Raw genomic sequence first — 19,670 nt, forward strand, 5'->3', positions numbered from 1 at the left:
GTATATTTATTTTTGGGACAGAGAGAGACAGAGCATGAACGGGGGAGGGGCAGAGAGAGAGGGAGACACAGAATCGGAAACAGGCTCCAGGCTCCGAGCCATCAGCCCAGAGCCCGACGCGGGGCTCGAACTCACGGACCGCGAGATCGTGACCTGGCTGAAGTCGGACGCTTAACCGACTGCGCCACCCAGGCGCCCCTCCCTTATTTTCCTTTAAATGGCTACAAAGTCTGGTGATTTCCATTCATTCTTGATATTGGTGAGCTGTATCTTCTGTTTCATCAAGCTTGTTACAGTTATATCAAACAATCAACTTTCAGTTTCATTGCATTTTCTCTACTGGTTTTCTCTTTTTAATTGTATTGATTTCTGCTTTCTAAATTTATTTTTTATTTTTTAGAGAGAGTGTGCATGCATGTGTGTGCTACTGGGGGGGGGGGGGGCGGACAGGGAGAGAGGGAGAGAATCCCAAGTAGGCTTCACACTCAGCACAGAACCCGATGCAAGGCTCGAACTCATGAATTGTGAGATGTGCATGACCTGAGCCAAAATTGAGTTGGATGCTTAACCGACTGAGCCACCCAGACGCCTCCTGATTTCTGCTTTTATCTTTGTTATTTCCTTCTTTCTGTTTGATTTGAGCTTATTTTGCTCTTCTCCTCTGAGTTTCTTAAGATAGAAGTTTAGATTATTGATTAATACCTTTCTTCTTTGTAATATATTGTTTAATGGTATAAAACTCCCGCTAGGCCCCGATTTAGATGTTTTACTTTCATTTTTTTTTCCAGTTCAATATATTTTTAATTTCTCTTTGACTCATAGATTACTTACAGGTATGTTGTTTAATTTCTAAGTGTTGGAAGATTCTCTTGTTATGCTTTTAGTATTGAGTTCTAGTTTAATTCCTTTATGGTCAGAGAAAGTATGTTGTAAGCTTTAAATTCTTTTAAATTTATTAACTTTTGATTTATAACACAGCATATGGTCTGTCTTAGTGACACTCCATGAACACTTGATGATGTGTATTCTACTGTTGTTAGGTGGAATGTTCTATAAATGTCAATTAGATCCTGATGTGTTTATATTTAGGTTTGACATTTTATTATTTTCTGTTTGTTCCCTCTATTCATTGTCATTGTTGTTCCACTGTTTCTTCTTTCTTGCCTTCTTTTGGGTTCTTTGAATATATTTTAGAATAGTATTTCATTTTAATTTATATGTTGTGATTTGGACTATATCTCTCTGTATGGTTTTTTAGTGTTTGCTCTAGCAGGTACAAAACACATACTTTTCACAGTCCATTAGATTCAAAATTTTACCATTTCAATTGGAATGTAGAAACATTAGCACCATATAGGTCCCTTATCTTCCTCTTTTTTACGTTAGAGTTGTCTGTACATACGTTACACTCAGAAGACCGATCAATCTTACACCTTTTGGAGAACTCAAGAATGGGAGGACAGCCTATATAATATCTACCCATATATTTGCCATTTCCGTTGCTCTTCCCTCATTCCTGATATTCCAAGTTTCCTGCTAGTATAATTTTCCTTTGATATGAAGAACATCGATTAGCAATTCTGGCAATTCTGGCTATGAATTCTCTTATTTTTCCTTCATTTGAGAATGGCTTCATTTCACCTTTATTACTAAAACAGCTTTTACTGGATACATAATTCTGGAGTAACAGTTCTTTTCTTTCAGCATTTGAAAAAATGGGCCACTTCCTTCTGGCCCCATGGTTTCTGATGAAAACTCCACAGTCATCTGAATCATTTGTTCACCTATAGATATTGTAAAATTTTTCTTTCAATATATTTTGTCTTTCATTTTCAGAAGTTTTAATGTGATGGCATGGATTTGGGGGATTTGTTCTGTTCTAGTTTGTACAGCTTCTTAAATATGCATTTGTATATCTTTTCAGCACTCCAGTCGTTCTCTTCCCCTTCTGAGACTCTAAGAACACAAATATTAGACCTTTAGATGGTTGTTCCACTAGTCCCTGAGGCTCTTTTTGGTTCTTTTGAGTCTTTTTTTTCGTTCTCCAGAATGAATAATTCTATTGGTCTGTCTTCAAGTTCAGTGAATCTTTCCTCTGTCATCTGCATTCTGATATTGAGTCCGTTGATTGGGCATTTTTATATCAATTATTGCATTTTTCAGTTCTGAAGTTTCCATTTGGCTTTTTCCTGTTTCTTCTGTCTCTTTGCTGATGCTTTGTATTTTAACTTTTATCTCAGGGGTGTTCATGATTACTCATTCAAGCATTTTTATAATAGCCACTTTAAAGTCTTTGTCAGATATTTTTATAATAGCCACTTTATTTTTTTAATATATGAAATTTATTGTCAAATTGGTTTCCATACAACACCCAGTGCTCATCCCAAAAGATGCCCTCTTCAATGCCCATCACCTACCCTTCCCTCCCTCCCGCCCCCCCATCAACCCTCAGTTTGTCCTCAGTTTTTAAGAGTCTCTTATGCTTTGGCTCTCTCCCACTCTAACCTCATTTTTTTTCCTTCCTCTCCCCCATGGGTTTCTGTTAAGTTTCTCAGGATCCACATAAGAGTGAAACCATATGGTATCTGTCTTTCTCTGTATGGCTTATTTCACTTAGCATCACACGCTCCAGTTCCATCCACGTTGCTACAAAGGGCCATATTTCATTCTTTCTCATATAATAGCCACTTTAAAGTCTTTGTCAGATAATTTCGCCATCTGTGTCATCTTATCATTAGTGTATGTTGATTACCTTTTTGTCATGCAAATTGACACATTCATGGTCTTCTTCACGTACCAAGTAATTTTGCATTGCATCCTGGACATTTTGCCTATGACTTTGACTCCAGGTCTTGTTAAGTTTTACGAAGAATGTCAATACTTGTGTTGTAGCAGGCATATGACCTGGTCAGGCATAAGCTGCACATTCTGTCTCCTTCTCTGGCCTGTGCTTCCAGGGTCAGCCCACTTTCCACAGCCTTTGCGCTACTGTCCTGGCCCTTCCTGCATGTGCACCGCCCAACAGTCAGCCTGGGATCTGGGTGTTGGTCTCTCCCCTGTGATCATTCTTTGGTATGCTCATTGAGATCAGATCTACCAGTGTGTTTTAACTTTCATTTGTTTGCATGTAATTTTTTTTATATTCTTAACTAAAACTTTATTTTTAAATTTTTTTTCAACGTTTATTTATTTTTGGGATAGAGAGAGACAGAGCATGAACGGGGGAGGGGCAGAGAGAGAGGGAGACACAGAATCGGAAACAGGCTCCAGGCTCTGAGCCATCAGTCCAGAGCCCGACGCGGGGCTCGAACTCACGGACCGCGAGATCGTGACCTGGCTGAAGTCGGACGCTTAACCGACTGCGCCACCCAGGCGCCCCAAACTTTATTTTTAAAAAATTTTAAATATAATTTATTGTCAAGTTAGCTAACATACAGTGTATATAGTGTGCTCTTGTTTTCGGGGGTAGATTCCCATGATTCATTGCTTACATACAACACCCAGTGTTCATCCCAAGAACTTCCCTCCTCAATGCCCATTATCCACTTTCCCCTCTCCCCCACGCCCCATCAACCCTCAGTTTGTTCTCTGTATTCAAGAGTCTCTTATGGGTTTGCCTCCCTCTTTTGAAACTATTTTTCCCCTTCCCTTCCCCCATGGTCTTTTGTTAAGTTTCTCAGGTTCCACATAGGAGTGAAAACACATGATATCTGTCTTTCTCTGACTGACTTATATAACTCAGCATAACACCTCCAGTTCCATCCACGTTGTTGCAAATGGCAAGATTTTATTCTTTCTCATTGCCAAGTAGTATTCCATTGTATATATAAACCACATCTTCTTTATCCATTCATCAGTTGATGGACATTCAGGCTCTTTCCATGATTTGGCTATTGTTGAAAGCGCTGCTATAAATATTGGAGTATAGGTGCCCCTATGAATTAGCACTCCTATATCATTTGGATAAATTCCTAGCAGTGCTATTGCTGGGTCATAGGGTAGTTCTATTTTTAATTTTTTGAGGAACCTCCACACTGTTTTCCAGAGTGGCCGCACCAGTTTTCATTCCCACCAACAGTGCAAGAGAGTTCCCATTTCTCCACATCCTGGCCAACATCTGTTGTTTCCTGAGTTGTTAATTTTAGCCATTCTGACCAGTGTGAAGTGGTATCTCACTGTGGTTTTGATTTGTATTTCCCTGATGATGAGTGATATTGAGCATCTCTTCATGTGTCTGTTGGCCATCTGGATGTCTTCTTTGGAAAAAGTATCTATTCATGTCTTCTGCCCATTTCTTAACTTGATTATTTGTTTCTTGGGTGTTGAGTTTGGTAAGTTCTTTATAGATTTTGGACACTAACCCTTTATCTGATATATCATTTGCAAATGTCTTCTTCCATTCCATAGGTTACCTTTTAGTTTTGTTGATTGTTTCCTTTGTAGTGCAGAAGCTTTTTATCTTGATGAGTCCCAGTGGTTCAATTTTACTTTTATTTCCTTTGCCTTCAGAGATGTGTCGAGTAAGATGTAGTAAGTTTTGATTTCTTCTTTGATTTCTTCTTTGACCTATTCATTGTCTAGTAGCATGTTATGTAACCTCTATGTATTTGTGGGCTTTCCAGACTTTTTCTTGTGGTTGACTTCTACTTTCATAGTGTTGTGGTCAGAAGAGTTGCATTTTATGACTTCAATCTTTTTGAATTTGTTGAGACTTGTTTTGAGAACTAATATCTATTCTGGAGAATGTTCCCATGTGCCCTTGAAAAGAATTTTCTTTTGGGGTGGAATGTTCTGAATATATCTGTTAAATCCATCTGTTCCAGGGTTCCTGGGTGGCTCAGTTGGTTGAGCGTCTGACTCTTGATTTCAGCTCGAGTCATGATCCCAGGGTCATGGTATTGAGCACCACATTGGCTCCACACTGAGCGTGGAGCCTACTTGGGATTCTCTCTCTCTCTCTCTCTCTCTCTCTCTCTCTCTCTCTCCCTCCCTCCCTCCCTCTGTCTCTCTCTCTCTCTCTCTCCCTCCCTCTGCCACTCTCCGCTGCTTACACACACTCTTCCTCTAAAAAAACCAAAAATCTGTTCCAGAGTGTCATTCAAAGCCACTGTTTCCTTGTTGATCTTCTATTTGGATGATCTTTCCATTGATGTAAGTGAGATGTTAAAATTCTCTACTATTATTTGTATTACTATCACTCAGTTTCTTTATGTTTGTTATTAACCATTTTATGTATTTGGGTGCTCCCATGTTGTATGCATAAATATTTACAATTGTTATATCTTCTTGGATCATCCCCTTTATGATTATATAATTTCCTTCTTTGTTTCTTATTACAGTCTTTGTTTTAAAGTCAATTTTGTATGATATAAGTATAGCTACCCTGACTTCCTTTTGACATTACTTTCTTGAGGCAAGGGAAATAAAAGCAAAAATAAACCATTGGGACTACATCAAAATAAAAAGCTTCTGCACAGTAAAGGAAACAATCAACAAAGTAATCAGCAACCTACAGAATGGGAAAAGATATTTGCAAATGACAGATCCAATAAAGGGCTAGTATCCAAAATCTATAAAGAAGTTATAAAAATCAACACCTAAAACTGAATAATTCAGTTAAAAAATGGCCAGAAGACATGAACACACACTTCTCTAAGAAGACATACAGCTGGCCAACAGATGAAAAGATGTTCATCATCACTCACAATCAGGGAAATGCATAATCAAAACTACAATGAGATATCACCTCACAACTGTCAGAATGGCTAAAATTAGCAACACGGGAAATAACAGATGTTGGCTAGGATGTAGAGAAAGGGGAACCCTCTTACACTGTTCATGGGAATGCAAAGTGGTACAGCTAGTCTGGAAAACAGTGTGGAGAGTTCTCAAAAAGTTAAAATAGAGCTTCCCTATGATCCAGCAATCGCACTACTAGTTATTTACCCCAAAAATACAAAAACACTAATGCAAAGGGATACATGCACTACTAGGTATATTACAGCATTATTTACAATATGCAAATTATGGAAGCAGCCCAAGTGTCCCTCTATACGAATGGATAAAGAAGATGTGGTATATATCTACCATGGAATATTATTCAGCCATGAAAAGAATGAAGTCTTCCCGCTTGCAGTGACATGGATGAGTTAGAGAGTATTCTAATTGAAAACCTAATCCTAAATCAGACCCTTACTCTAATCCCTAACTGCTAACCAATAACCCTTAACCCTAAGCTCTCACCTTGACCATAACCCTCTACCTAAACTCATCCTTCTGTAGAGGTCTTTGAACTGCAGGACAATAGGCCCATACCACCACCATGGCCCTATCCCTGACTCTTATTCCAGGCATAAACTAAACCCATGATCTGAAAAAATAAAACATTTGATGTGTATATACAACGAAATATTATTCAGCCATAAAGAAGAAGGAAATCTTGTCATGTCATCTTAACCCAAACCCTAACCCCTAACCCCTAACCACTAACCCTAAGCCCTCACCCTGACCGTGACTCTCGTCTTACTTATCCCTCTGGAGAGGTTTCTGCACTGAGGGACAATAGGCCCATACCCTCACTCCAGCCCTTACCCTAGCCCTATCCCTTATTCCAGCCCTCTTCTGAACCCTACTCCAAAATATGAGGAAAGAAAAGATCCATATTACTCAGCTATAAAAAAAGAATGACATCTTGCCCTTGCACCAACATGGATGGAGCTAGAGAGTATTATTCTAATCAAAATAAGTAAGAGAAAAACAAATACCATACCATATACCTCACTCATATGTTGAGTTTAAGAAAGAAAATAAACAAGCAAAGGGGAAAAAAGAGAGGCAAACCAAGAAACAGACTCTTACTGATAGAAAACAAACTGATGGTCATTAGAGGGGAAGTGGGTGGGACATGGGCTGGAGGGGTGATGGGTATTAAGAAGGGCACATGTTGTGATGAGCAGTGGGTGTTGTATGTAAGTGATGAATCTTTGAATTCTACTCCTGAAACTAGTATTACATTGTATGTTAACTATACTGGAATTAAGATTTAAAAAAAAGTTAATAAATAAAGATCAGATCTACCCCTGCAGGGGTGAGGAGAAGCGGACCATGACCCCAGTAGTTCATAAACAGCTTCCCTGTGCTTTTGTATCTCTGTTCTCTCTCCAGTATTTTCCAGTTTCCTGGGACTCTCATTCTTTTTCCTCTGGCCCCCAAACCCCTCACTTCTGTGACTGAGACAAGTCAGGGTTCCAAGTGGTGGTGGTAGGACAGAATTTAAAAAAAAAAAAAAGTTTTTATCCCTCCCCTCACAGAGCCACAGCTCCCCCTAATGGAGAAGAACATTTCTCTCCCTCAGATATTTGGCTCTTCCAGTTTTCCCTGCAAGCCACTTTTGCTGCCAAGATAGCAAGTAGGATTGCCTGGGATCTGGGGTGTGAGAGAATACAGTATGGGGGGCTTTCTGACTTTCTCTGAGCTTTAGAAGTTCTCACGCAGACCGGAGCTAGACTTCTGGAGTTTCCTCTCATCTGTACAACAGTGATATCTTCCAGGTTTTAGGCTGCTTTGAGTCCAGTGTGGGGATAGTGGAAGGGAAAAATGATGAATCCACTGCCAGTTCAGTGGTACTTCTGATTTGGGATTTTTTTCCTGATCCACCTGCTGATACTCACTTTCCAGTGTTCTAATAGCTGCTCAGGCATGCGACCCAGCTTTTATACTTAGGTGCTCAGTAGGAAAGGCAGGTTGCCTGCGCTGACTAGATTTTAACTGCAACTAAAGCCCAATCCTTGGCTTTTACCTTGAGTTTAGTAAGTATATTTTATGTCACTATGGGTATATTTGGATATTCCTATTATAGGATATCTTCCCTCCTATTTTTGTTTTTCCCCCCTCAGTTTTGGCCTTCTTTTGCAATAATTACATTCTTTTTTTCCTCCTTTCACTTTTTCCCCTGTTAACTTCTGAAGTTATACACTATTCTGCTATCCTTCTGTTTCCCTAGAGACTACAGCATGCATAGTTAAACTATGGAAGTCTAAAGTTAGTAATTTCTTCTGAAACGACAGAAGGACTTAGGAAACTTGAATTTTGATCATACTCCCTGCTGACTTAATATGTTATTTTTGTAAGGTATTTTACTATTATCTTCTTAAAACTTTTTTATTGTGGTAAGATACATATAACATAAAATTTACCATCCTAACAATTTTAACTGTACAATTCAGTGGCATTAAATGCATTCAGAATGTTGAGTGGTGACTACTTTTCTGTTTTCTGTGCCTATCAAGTTGACTATTCTAGGTACTTCATTCTAAGTGGAGTCATACATTATTTGTCCTTTTGTGTGTGTCTTATTTCACTTAGTGTAATGTCTTCAAGATTCACCCATACTGAAAAAAAAGATTCATCCATATTGTAGCATGCCTCAGAGTTTCATTCTCTTTTAAGGCTAAATAATTTTCCATTGTATATATTTACATTTTCTTTGTTCATTCATCCATTGATGGACACATTGGTTGTTTCCATCTTTTGGTTATTATGAATAATGCTGCAGTGAACATTGGTGTGTAAGTGTTTATTTGAGTTTCTGCTTTCAGTTCTTTGGGTATATACCCAGACGTAGGATTGCTGGATCATATGATAATTCTATGCTTAATTTTTTGAGGAATTGTCATACCATTTACCCCAGCGGCTAAACCACTTTCTATTCCCCCAGCAGTGCATGAGTGTTCAACTTCCCAACAAACTCACCAACACTTGTTTTCTGGATTAAAATATATATATATTATAGCCATCCTAATGGGTGTGAACTAATATCTCATTGTAATTTTGATTTTCATTTCCCGAATGATTAGTGATGTTGAGCGTCTTTTCATGTGCTTTTTTGCCTTCTGTATATTTTCTTTGGAGAAATGTCTATTCAAAACTTTTTGCCATTTTTTAAAAAGTTTATTTATTTATTTTGAGAGAAAGAGAGAGCACAAGTGAGGGAGGGGCAGGGAGAGAGGAAGAGAGAGAATCCCAAGCAGGCTCCACACTGCCAGTGCAGAGCCTGATACAAGGACCGAACCCACCAAACCCCCGAACCGTGAGATCATGACCTGAGCCTAAATCAAGAGTCCTATGCTTAACAGACTGAGCCACCCAGGTGCCCCAACCTTTTGCCATTTTTGAATTTGGTTATTTGCTTTGTTGTTGTTAAGTTGTAGGTGTTCTTATATAGATATATGAGATATATGAATAGCAAATATTTTCTCCCATTCTTTTCATTCCCTTGATAGTGTCCTTAAATGTACAAAATTTTTAGAGTTTTCATGAAGTCCAATTTATCTATTTTTTTCTTTTGTTGCTTGGACTTTTGGTGTCATGTTGAAGATTTCATTGCCAAATCTGATGGTATGAAAGTTACTCCCTATGCTTTCTTCAAAGATTTTTATAGTTTTACCTCATAAGTTTAGGTGTTTGATTAATTTGGAGTTAATTTTTGTATATACTGTGAAGTCAAGGTCCAAACTTCCTGTTTTTCATGTGACTATCCAGTTGTTTCTGCAGTATCGGTCGAAGACTGTCCTTTCCTCATTGAATGGTCTTGGAACCCTTGTCAAAAATCAATTGACTAGATATGTGAGGGTTTTTTCTGTACTGTCTCCTATTTCATTGCTTTATATGCCTGTCTAGTCCTAAATTTTTCATGTTCAAAGAAAGATCATTGCCCTGGGTATAAATGGTTTACTATATTTGCTCTCAATATTAAATATGTAGCAGAATTTCTTCTGTATAATATTTCTTATTAAATATTAGTAGAAAACATACTATGTAGTAACGGACACTTTTCTTCAAAGTACTACCTCCAGGGGCCTATCCAGTGACTTCACAGCAAGTGCCTATATAGAATGGTAAGAAAAAACCCTTTTAGGATATCAAGAGTGGGAGATATATTTAAACAACTTTTAAAAATGTTTATTCTTGAGAGAGAGAGAGAGAGACAGAGACAGAGACAGAATGTGAGCGGGAGAGGGGCAGAGAGAGAGGGTGACACAGAATCCGAAGCAGGCTCCAGGCTCTGAGCTGTCAGCACAGAGCCCGATGTGGGACTTGAACCCACAAACTGTGAGATCGTGACTTGAGCCGAAGTCAGATGCCCAACTGACTGAGCCACCCAGGTGCCCCACCGAAAATTTTCTCAAAAGAATTCTGTATATGCTATGTTACTACTTCTTTTCCTCTCATTCTCTCTTGAACTTATTACAGTAAGGACTCTGCCTGCCCCCATCGTTCTTCTTTCAGTCATGTGTGACCTCAGTATTACCATAACCATGGCTATGTTTCAGTCCACATCATGTCTTACCAGTGGTATTTGATACAGCTGACCACTCCCCACTCCTCGAACTGCTCTTTTCACTTGACTTCTAGGACATCATACTCTCAACCCATTGTTCCTTTTCAGTTTTGCCTTTCCCATCACTGAATACTCGAGTGCCCCAGAGTCAATCTCTGAGCACCTTCTCTATCAACATTCATTCCCTCGGTGACCCCATCTACATCATGGCTTTAGACGTACATTTATACGCTGACGATTCCCAAACTTGTATCACCAGTCTAGAGCTCTTCCCTGTTACCAATGTATATATCCAACTGCTTAATTGACACCTTCACCTGGATGTGCAATTGGCATCTCAAACTGTACAGATGCAACACTGAACTCCTGATCTCCCCAAAGCTGTTCTACTTACAGCCACCCCAATCATAGCTGATGGCAACTTTGTCTTTCTAGGTGCTCAGGCCAAACACGTTGGAGTCCTCCTTGATGCCTTTCTTTCTTTTGCTCCATAAATGATTGGCTTACAGAATAAGTGAGATCAAGCCACTCAGGTGCAACTGCCCCTGCTCCCGTTTCTCTCGGAGTAAAAGCCACGGTTCCCCATGGTCTCTCTGTCTTCATATCCTGGCACTTTTGCCTTGCTTAGTTCATTCTAGGCACAGGACTTCCCTGCTATTCTTTGAGCACACCAGGCACCCTCCCAGCTGAGGGTATTTGCAACTTTTTATGCAAAAAAGTGCTCGCAGCACTATTTTCCTAGATACTCATTTTGCTCACTACCTTACTTCCTTCAGGGATCTGACCAAATGAGTCCATTCTTGACTACCCTATATAAATAGCACCCCACTATTACCCAATGAGTTACTTTTCTGTCCTTATCTTACTCAACACTTCTATCACTCAGCCAGCATGTACTCATTAAGCATCTACTATGTTCTAGGTACTGTTTTAGGAAAGGGGATATAGCAATAATCAAAAGGAACAAAAATCCATGTCCTTGTGGTACGTACATTCTAATGGAAGGGAGTACACACAATAAATAAATAGGTGAATTTCTTCACATTCTATGAAGAAATTTAAAGCAGGGAAGAGTAAGAGTATTGGGGTAGGTTTCCATTTTAAATAGGCTGGTCAGTGAACACTTTATTGAGAGTATGACTCAGTCTTGAGTAGAAAACTGAAAGAGCAGAGGGAATAGGCCACACGGAAGATCAATTCCAGGGAGAGGGAATCGTCGGTGAGAAAGCCCCGAAGAGTGTCATGAGAGAGTAGATAAGATCACCTAGGAGTCAGTGTAGATCTTTAGTAACACAGATCCAAACAGTGAGCCCTGGGATGACCTGTCATTCACGGAGCTGGGAGATGCAGAGGAACTTGCAAAGGAGGTAGAAAAGGAGTGGCCGTGGGCGCCTGGGTGTGTCTCAGTTGGTGAAGCATCTGACTTCAGCTCAGGTCATGATCTCACGGTTCGTGAGTTTGAGCCCCACGTTGGGCTCTGTGGTGACAGCTCAGAGCCTGGAAACTGCTTCAGGTTCTGTGTCTCCCTCTCTCTCTCTGCCCCTCCCACACTCACACTCTGTCTCTCTCTGTCTCTGTTAAAAATAAAATAAACAGGGGCGCCTGGGTGGCACAGTCAGTTAAGCGTCCGACTTCAGCCAGGTCACGATCTCGCGGTCCGTGAGTTCGAGCCCCGCGTCAGGCTCTGGGCTGATGGCTCAGAGCCTGGAGCCTGTTTCTGATTCTGTGCCTCCCTTTCTCTCTGCCCCTCCCCCATTCGTGCTCTGTCTCTCTCTGTCCCAAAAATAAATGAACGTTGAAAAAAAATTAAAAAAAAAATAAAATAAACATTAAAGACATTTTCAAAAAAAAGGAGTGGCCAGTGAGGGAAGAGGAATGCTTCTTGAAACACTCTTAGATTTGGAAACACCATACTCTCTTAGTTTTCCTCCTACCTCATACCTGTTTTCTTTTCTTTTAATTCTAGGTTCTTAAAATATTGTTTTTATTTGAGTACAGTTGACACACAATGTTACTTTAGTTTCAGGTGTACAACTTAGTGATCTGACAAGTGTATACATTATGCTGCCATCTGTCATCACACAACACTATTACAATATCATTGACTATATTCTCTGTGCACTTTTACGTAGACCTTTTATTCCCATGACTTATTCATTCCATTGCTAGAAGCCTCTATCTCCCATTCCCCTTCACCCATTCTGTCCCTCCCTCCCCCCCTCCCCTATGGCAACTGTCAGTTTGTTTTCTGTATTTGCAGATCTGATTCTGCTTTTTATTTGTTGTTTTGTTTTAGATTCCACATATGAGTGAAATCACATGGTATTCGTCTTTCTCTGTCTGACCTATTTCACTTAGCATAATGCCCTCTAGGTCCATTCATGTCGTTGCAAATGGCACAGTCTCATCTTTTTTTTTATGATTGCATAATATTGAATCTTCCTTCTCTGCTTGTCTATCGATGGACACGTGGGCTGCTTTCACATCCTGGCTATTGTCAATAATGCTGCAGTAGACACAGGGGGGCATCTATCTGTTTGAATTAGTGTTTTCATTTTATCTGGGTAAATACCCAGTAGTGGAATTACTGAATCATATTCTGGTTCTATATTTAACTTTTTGAGGAATCTCCACACTGTCTTCCACAGTGGCTGCACCAGTTTGCATTCCCACCAATCAGTGCACGAGCGTTCCTTTTCCTCTGCATCCTTGCCAACACTCGTTGTTTCTTGTGTTTTTTATTTTAGCCATTCTGACAGCTGTGAGGTGATACCGCATTGTCATTTTGATTTGCATTTCCCTGGTGGTGAGTGGTGTTGAGCATCTTTTCATGTGTCTGTTGGCCACCTGGATGTCTCCCTTGGAAAAATGTCTTTTGCAGGTCTTCTCATTTTTTAATTGGATTGTTCGGGGTTTTTTGGTGTTGACATTTATAAGTTCTTTGTATATTTTGAATATTAACCCCTTATCAGATATGTCATTTACAAATATCTTCTCCCATTCAGTTGGTTGTCATTTTGTTTTGTTAATGCTTTCCTTTGCTGACTTCACAGCTCTTTTAAGTCTTCATTTGGACTTCTCTGTGCAACTTCTGTAATTCACTATATTTGCCAGTTAAGCTCCAAAAGAGGATTAGAGGAGTATCATATGATGCTAGGTATGTGTATATATGCTAGAAGTAAGTATGCGCCCAAGCCTGGAGAAAGTAGACTTAATAGCAATATAAGGGAATGGGGGTAGAGCTGGGATACTCCACAGGAAAGGATAGGCAGTTAGGGTCCAACCACTAAAAGGTAGACTCCAGGTTAGGAATCAGTAACCAGATGGCATGTGTTGTTAGTATATAACAGAGACTGAAGCAAAATGTGTAGATCGCAAAGTAAAAACTAAAAGGCTACAAAAAGAGCCAGGTTAGATCACAAAATTTTTCTCCCCAAAAGTGAACAGAATAGGGCCCATTTCCTAGGGAGTTTGCGTGAATGAGTACAAAGCTGTCCCTAGCATTGGCTGGACTGTGGAATGGGGATCTCACCCCTCGGGCATGAGTAACTACAGACCCAGGTGAACTGAAGGAGGCATACACACCTAGGTTCCCTAGAAGGATTAGGTGCCCCATCTGGTCACTGCATGGGGCTATTCCAGGGTGCAATATCTGATAGAATCATGGAAGTGGACCAAGGTCTCAGTCCTTGAACAAGAGCAATCTTGATGATTTCTAAGCAGCACTGTTTGTAAGATGGGAAGTCATAGCAAGCCCTCTGTTTGGTCCTGCAGAGGCGATAGCCCTGTACCCTGCAGAGAGGTGGGGGCTGCTTCTCAATTGCTGCCATGGGGTTAAGACAACAAGAAAGACAGGAAAACTTAACCGTAACCTTAAAACTTAACCTTATTATCAACTAAAATTCTATTAGTCATTTTTACTTCTCCCCTAGTCACTTCTCCCAATATCCCCCTGGGGATTTTTTAAGATCCAAGAGCAAAACTTCACAATTTTCTCTGTTAAACTTCAGCTTTTTCATTTGGGATCCTATCTCTAGCTTGGAAAGTACACTAATGTTTCTGAGTCTATTTAATATGTTTATTATCCCTTCCAGTATATATGCTATCCACATGTTCAATGAGCATGGCATCTACATTTTTCATTGATACCTTAGATACAGATAATCTGGAAGACCAAGGACACAGTCCTGTGCATATCACCAGAAACCTCTCAGCAGGTCAACACATTAATCATTAGTCTTTAGATATTAGTCATTTCAAGTCTCTAATTTACCCAGTTGTCCTTAACTACAGCCCACATTGCCTCAACTTGTGAGGAAAAAGTGCAATAGATAAAGATAGAGAAGCAGTAGGCTTGGAAAGACTTGCTGAGGAGTTTCACACTATCTGTAGTTAGTGAGGATCCATTTAAGAGGTTTAAACAGGGAAGGAAAATGGCCAGAGTCTTATCTTTTTTTTTTTAATTTTTTTTTCAACGTTTTTATTTATTTTTGGGACAGAGAGAGACAGAGCATGAACGGGGGAGGGGCAGAGAGAGAGGGAGACACAGAATCGGAAACAGGCTCCAGGCTCTGAGCCATCAGCCCAGAGCCTGACGCGGGGCTCGAACTCATGGACCGCGAGATCGTGGCCTGGCTGAAGTCGGACGCTTAACCGACTGCGCCACCCAGGCGCCCCCAGAGTCTTATCTTAATGGGCCTGTGAAACCTCCTCATATTTGTCTTTCATTAAATGTCCTTCTTTCATCTTTTGAATATATTTTAAAATCTGTTTGCAAATGCCAAATCATAATGTTGTACATTTTAAATATATACAACTTTATTTGTCAGTTATACCTCAACAAAGCTGGGGGAAACAATCTGAGCTTATCAGGTCACCAGAAAGGTAACACAAACTAGAGAGATGTCAAAACAACTGATGCACTATCAATTCTTAGCCCCGAATGCCTACCTAGCTCCACTCACCGCCATTACCTGGTGTGCCTGCCTGTTCTTCCCTCATTCCTTTCACCAGGAAAAGTTCTACATATCCTTCACGTTTCACCTTGAAATCATCAAATCAAACCACATGCCTGTACTAAAGTATTTCATCAAAGATCCATACATATTGTTGTATATCTAACATGTTCCATGTCCACCTTACAGATTTCCCTTCTCTTTCCCATGAGGATTATTGGCCCTGCAATGTAGGAGATCTTATTCTTATAAAGAGTCCTCTGTAGGCCTTATCAGTAGTTCATTCATGCCTCCTTTTCTAGAACTATTCTTGAGGTCTTATTCCTTCACACCATCTCACCAGCAGTTCCTTCACATCTACTTTTCTCTCTGGCAGTTAGCATTCCTTTCAGTTGATGTTCATTAAGTGTCGTGTTTACTCTGGAGGGGCTACTTGTGCTCCTGGTACTATCGTATTGGGAGAGCAATTAAATGGTAATTAAGTTTTCACTTTTTGTTTTCTTTTCCATTTAAATTCATAGGTTCAAACTCCAGTGGGAGCTCCTTACCAAATGGTACCTCAACCCACGAGTTATACGCAACCAGGCTCAGAGACCAGCTTCTACTCCATCCACAAGAAATAATGTATGTTTGAACTGTTGTTGCTTAGGGCCTTGGCAGAGATGTACAATCACTGGAGGCTTGGCCAGTGTCAGAAGAGAGTTTTACAATCTACACATCTTTTGTGTACTGTTTGTCTCATAGAAGAAAAATGAATTCTAACATTTTCAGCATTATAAAAAGACACCAAACTGTGCAGACCTCGTCCTCTACAAACTTGTGTTGTTAAACCTCAGCTGGGTTCTGATACTTACCCAGCAGTCCTTTTATTCTTTCATTCAATAAGCCCAACTGGATCAGTCCTGGACAGGTGGATAAATAACTCAGCCTGGAGATTTCAGGAACAACTTCCCAGAGAAGTGTTCTCTAAGTTGATTGCTAAGATTTAAAAATAGATAGCCTGTCAAGGGAGTGGGGAAAGGATATTCCAGATAAACAGATAAACAGATAGGAAAGCACAAAGCACCATGGGAAATCAAAGGAGGGGATGATTAAGTCAGGGATCAAATGTTCCAGGGTAATGAGTATCAAATGACAGGGAGGATTTCAACTAGTAGATGTATAGATAATAGAAGTTTTGTATCACAGCTAGAGAAAACAGCTCCAGCACAGAAGTGCATGCAAGTGTGGAAATGTGGATGCATGTAGCTGAAGCATATGGGAGACTGTCATTGCTTCAGAGTATTATTTTCTAGAATTTTCTTCCTTCAGTCTTTAGGTGATGTATTGGGTCCCCTACTTCCTGAATATTTGTCTTAGGAGGCCTGACAAACCTTCGAGTATTAGATACTAAGATGGACCAGAGGTTGGTGTAAAAAATTTGTAATTTCTTTTATAACCACAGGGAAAAATATGTAGAAATGATAAAAGACTTACATATCTATCTTTCTTTCATGCAGACACAATGCGTGTAGAAGTATCAAAGCACAAAGATTCATATTCAGAGGTGAAAAAAAAGGTGATGATCTCTCTAAAGCCTGAACTGAACCATCCACATCTGCCAAGTAAACATTCATTTGAACCATCAGTACTTTTGAGACTCTTCAATTCAATGTTTTAGAGCTGACGCACTCTACTTCTCTTGTTTTAATAGTTATTCTTGAAACTGTATCCTGCAAAATTATCAAAAACTAAAGTTAATATCTTAATTTTCCCTCCCAAATAACACAAGGACCATAGAACACTTTTAAACTGTAAGGCCATTCCCTCCCAACTTATATACTATGGTGGTCCAATATTTTAGACCTGTCCCGTTTTGTTAGCCCCCCAGATAAAAAGTATTCGTATTTATATGAGGCATCTGGCTGGCTCAGCTGGTAGTACATGCAACTCGATCTTGGGGTCATGAATTTGAGCCCTATGTTGAGCATAATTTAAAAAAAAGGGATTAGTATTTACAGAAAGTTTTTGCTTAGATTTAGCCATGTGTTTACAAATTCTTTGTTCGCTATTCTTTCTTGTAATTCTTGTAATTCTTTTCGTTTTTTTGAAGTACATCTTTTAGAAGTTCATTTAGTTTAGTTATGCTTGTGATAAACTCAGTTTTGTTTATCTGAAAGTCTTTCTTCTTACTCATTATTTTTAAACTAAATTTTATTATTTTTAAGTATATTTATTTATTTTGAGAGAGACAGAGAAAGAGAGAGAGTGCAAGCAAGGGAGGGGCAGAGGGAGAGGGAGAGGGAGAAAGAGAATCCCAAGCAGGCTCTGCACAGGTGGGGCTCAATCCCACGAACCATGAGATCATGACCTGAGGCCAAGCCAAGTGTCAGATGCTTAACCAAGTGAGGTACCCAGGTGCCCCTAAACAAAATTGTATTTTAAAAAATATCTTTAAATGTTTATTTATTTATTTTGAGAGAGAGAGAGAGAGCATGGGGGAGGGGCAGAAAGAGAGAGGGAGAGAGAGAGACTTTCAAGCAGGCCCTGTGCTGTCAGCGCAGGTTCTGATGCAGGGCTTGATCTTATGAACTGTGAGGTCATGACCTGAGCCAAAACCAAGTGTCAGACCCTTAACCGATGGAGCCACGCAGGTGCTCCCCTAAGCCAAATTTTAAACTAATGTACACATACAAGTTCTACAAGCATGCTTGTATGAATCTTTTTGCAGATCAACATGGATATATCTCCTGGGTAAATATATAGGAGTGGAATGGGTGAGTCATAGAATAGGTGTTTGTCTAAAATTAAAACTGCCAAAAGGTTTTTTTTTAAATTTTTAATGTTTATTTTATTTTTGAGAGAGACAGAGTGCAAGTGGGGAGGGGCAGAGAGAGAGAGAGAGACATACACAAAATCCGAAGCAGGCTCCAGGCTCTGAGCTGTCAGCACAGAGCCCGATGCGAGGCTCAAACTCACGAGCCATGAGATCATGATCTGAGCCGAAGTTGGATGCTCAACTGACTGAGCCACCCAGGTGCCCCAAAACTGCCAAAAGTTTTCTAAAAACAACTGTTCCACTTCTTCCTGCTGCCAATGTATGGAGAAATCCAGGGACTTCAAATTGTAGCCAGAAATTACTGCTGTCAACATTAAAAAAAAATTTTTTTTAATGTTTATTTGTTTTTGAGAGAGAGACACACACACACAGAACCCAAAGCAGGCTCCAGGCTCTGAGGTGTCAGCACAGAGCCCCACTTGGGCTCTAACCCATGAACACGAGATCGTTACCTGAGCCAAAGTTGGATGGTTAACCAACTGAGCCATCCAGGCACCCCACAAATGATCCATCCACAAATGAGCCATCCCTCACCCCATGATGAGGGAGAGTGGGGCAAGCTGAGGGCAAAGTACAGGCTAACAGCACCCCACCCCCAGGTGGGGTATGTGTGACATTCCTTAGACACTCCTGGCTACCCAAAAACAAAAGAAAGGGGTTTAAGTGCATGCCATGGTGATGTGGGAAACTAAGGCAAATGAAAAATTAAGTTCCCTTACGGCCTACAGCCGCTTATTGACAAGTCCTTGAAACCGGCAGAGTGACGTCCCTTTAGGAGCTCAGCTGCCTCTATGATGACACTTTGCTGGGGGCAAAAGAGAATCTTGGCTTAACATTATCCTGACCCACCCCGCAGGAACCTGTAAGTCTACTTTAATGTATAAAACTTCTTTGGAAACTTCCTTATCTCAACTGCCCCAGGATATATGCTGGCAATCATACTTCAAGCTTATGGCTCCCTAATATACATCTGAAGGGTCTCATGACTGAGGTTTTACTAAATGGTAATAAATGGCATTTTCCTAGCAACAGATAGTTCCCCAAGGTCCTGGAAACCTTGCTTCCAAGATTCCTTAGAGACTTACGCTGTCCCTAAGCCCCACCCCCCCAACCTGTGGGTATATAAGCAGTTACCCATCACGACCCCAGTGCACCTCTTCCTGCCCACAGGTCCTGTCCCCATGCTTTAATAAAATCACCTTTTTGCACCAAAGACATCTTCAAGAATTCTTTCTTGGCTGTCAGCTCCGGACCACCCCACAATCACCCCAAAGCTTTATCAGTTCATTTTTAAGGTTCTTTAGTTTGTCTATAAACTGTGGGTGAAAATATTCCCTGTCACACTGGGCTTGCTGTGATTAAATCACAAACTCAGTGACTGGCACATAATTAGCCTTTGATAAATGTTAATAAGTATTATCATTACATATGTATCCCCACTGAGTAAGAGAAACTAACATCCTTTATTCGTCGACGAGCTGGCTCATGGTAGGGTTTGTGTGAATGGATGGAGCACCGCTTCACTGGAAAGCACTCCAATGTAAGCAAAGGCAGGAAT

The 19,670-nt window shown here is 40.2% G+C and overlaps 1 protein-coding gene across 1 annotated transcript in view; it reads left to right on the forward strand.

Annotated features, from left to right (window-relative positions):
• LOC121024831 (phosphatidylinositol-binding clathrin assembly protein-like) overlaps positions 1 to 16,921 on the forward strand; it is a 46,300-nt gene extending 29,379 nt beyond the window's left edge. Inside the window, exons 13-14 of the mRNA XM_040467122.1 lie at positions 15,816 to 15,918; positions 16,794 to 16,921. Coding sequence (XP_040323056.1) covers positions 15,816 to 15,917 — 102 coding nt within the window. The 3' untranslated portion in view covers position 15,918; positions 16,794 to 16,921. The remainder of the gene's footprint in view (positions 1 to 15,815; positions 15,919 to 16,793) is intronic.
• The last annotated feature ends 2,749 nt before the right edge of the window (positions 16,922 to 19,670 follow it).

The sequence above is a fragment of the Herpailurus yagouaroundi genome, unplaced genomic scaffold (genome assembly GCF_014898765.1).
Source record: "Herpailurus yagouaroundi ecotype Mexico unplaced genomic scaffold, PumYag 67209, whole genome shotgun sequence".
Lineage (NCBI taxonomy): Eukaryota > Metazoa > Chordata > Mammalia > Carnivora > Felidae > Herpailurus > Herpailurus yagouaroundi.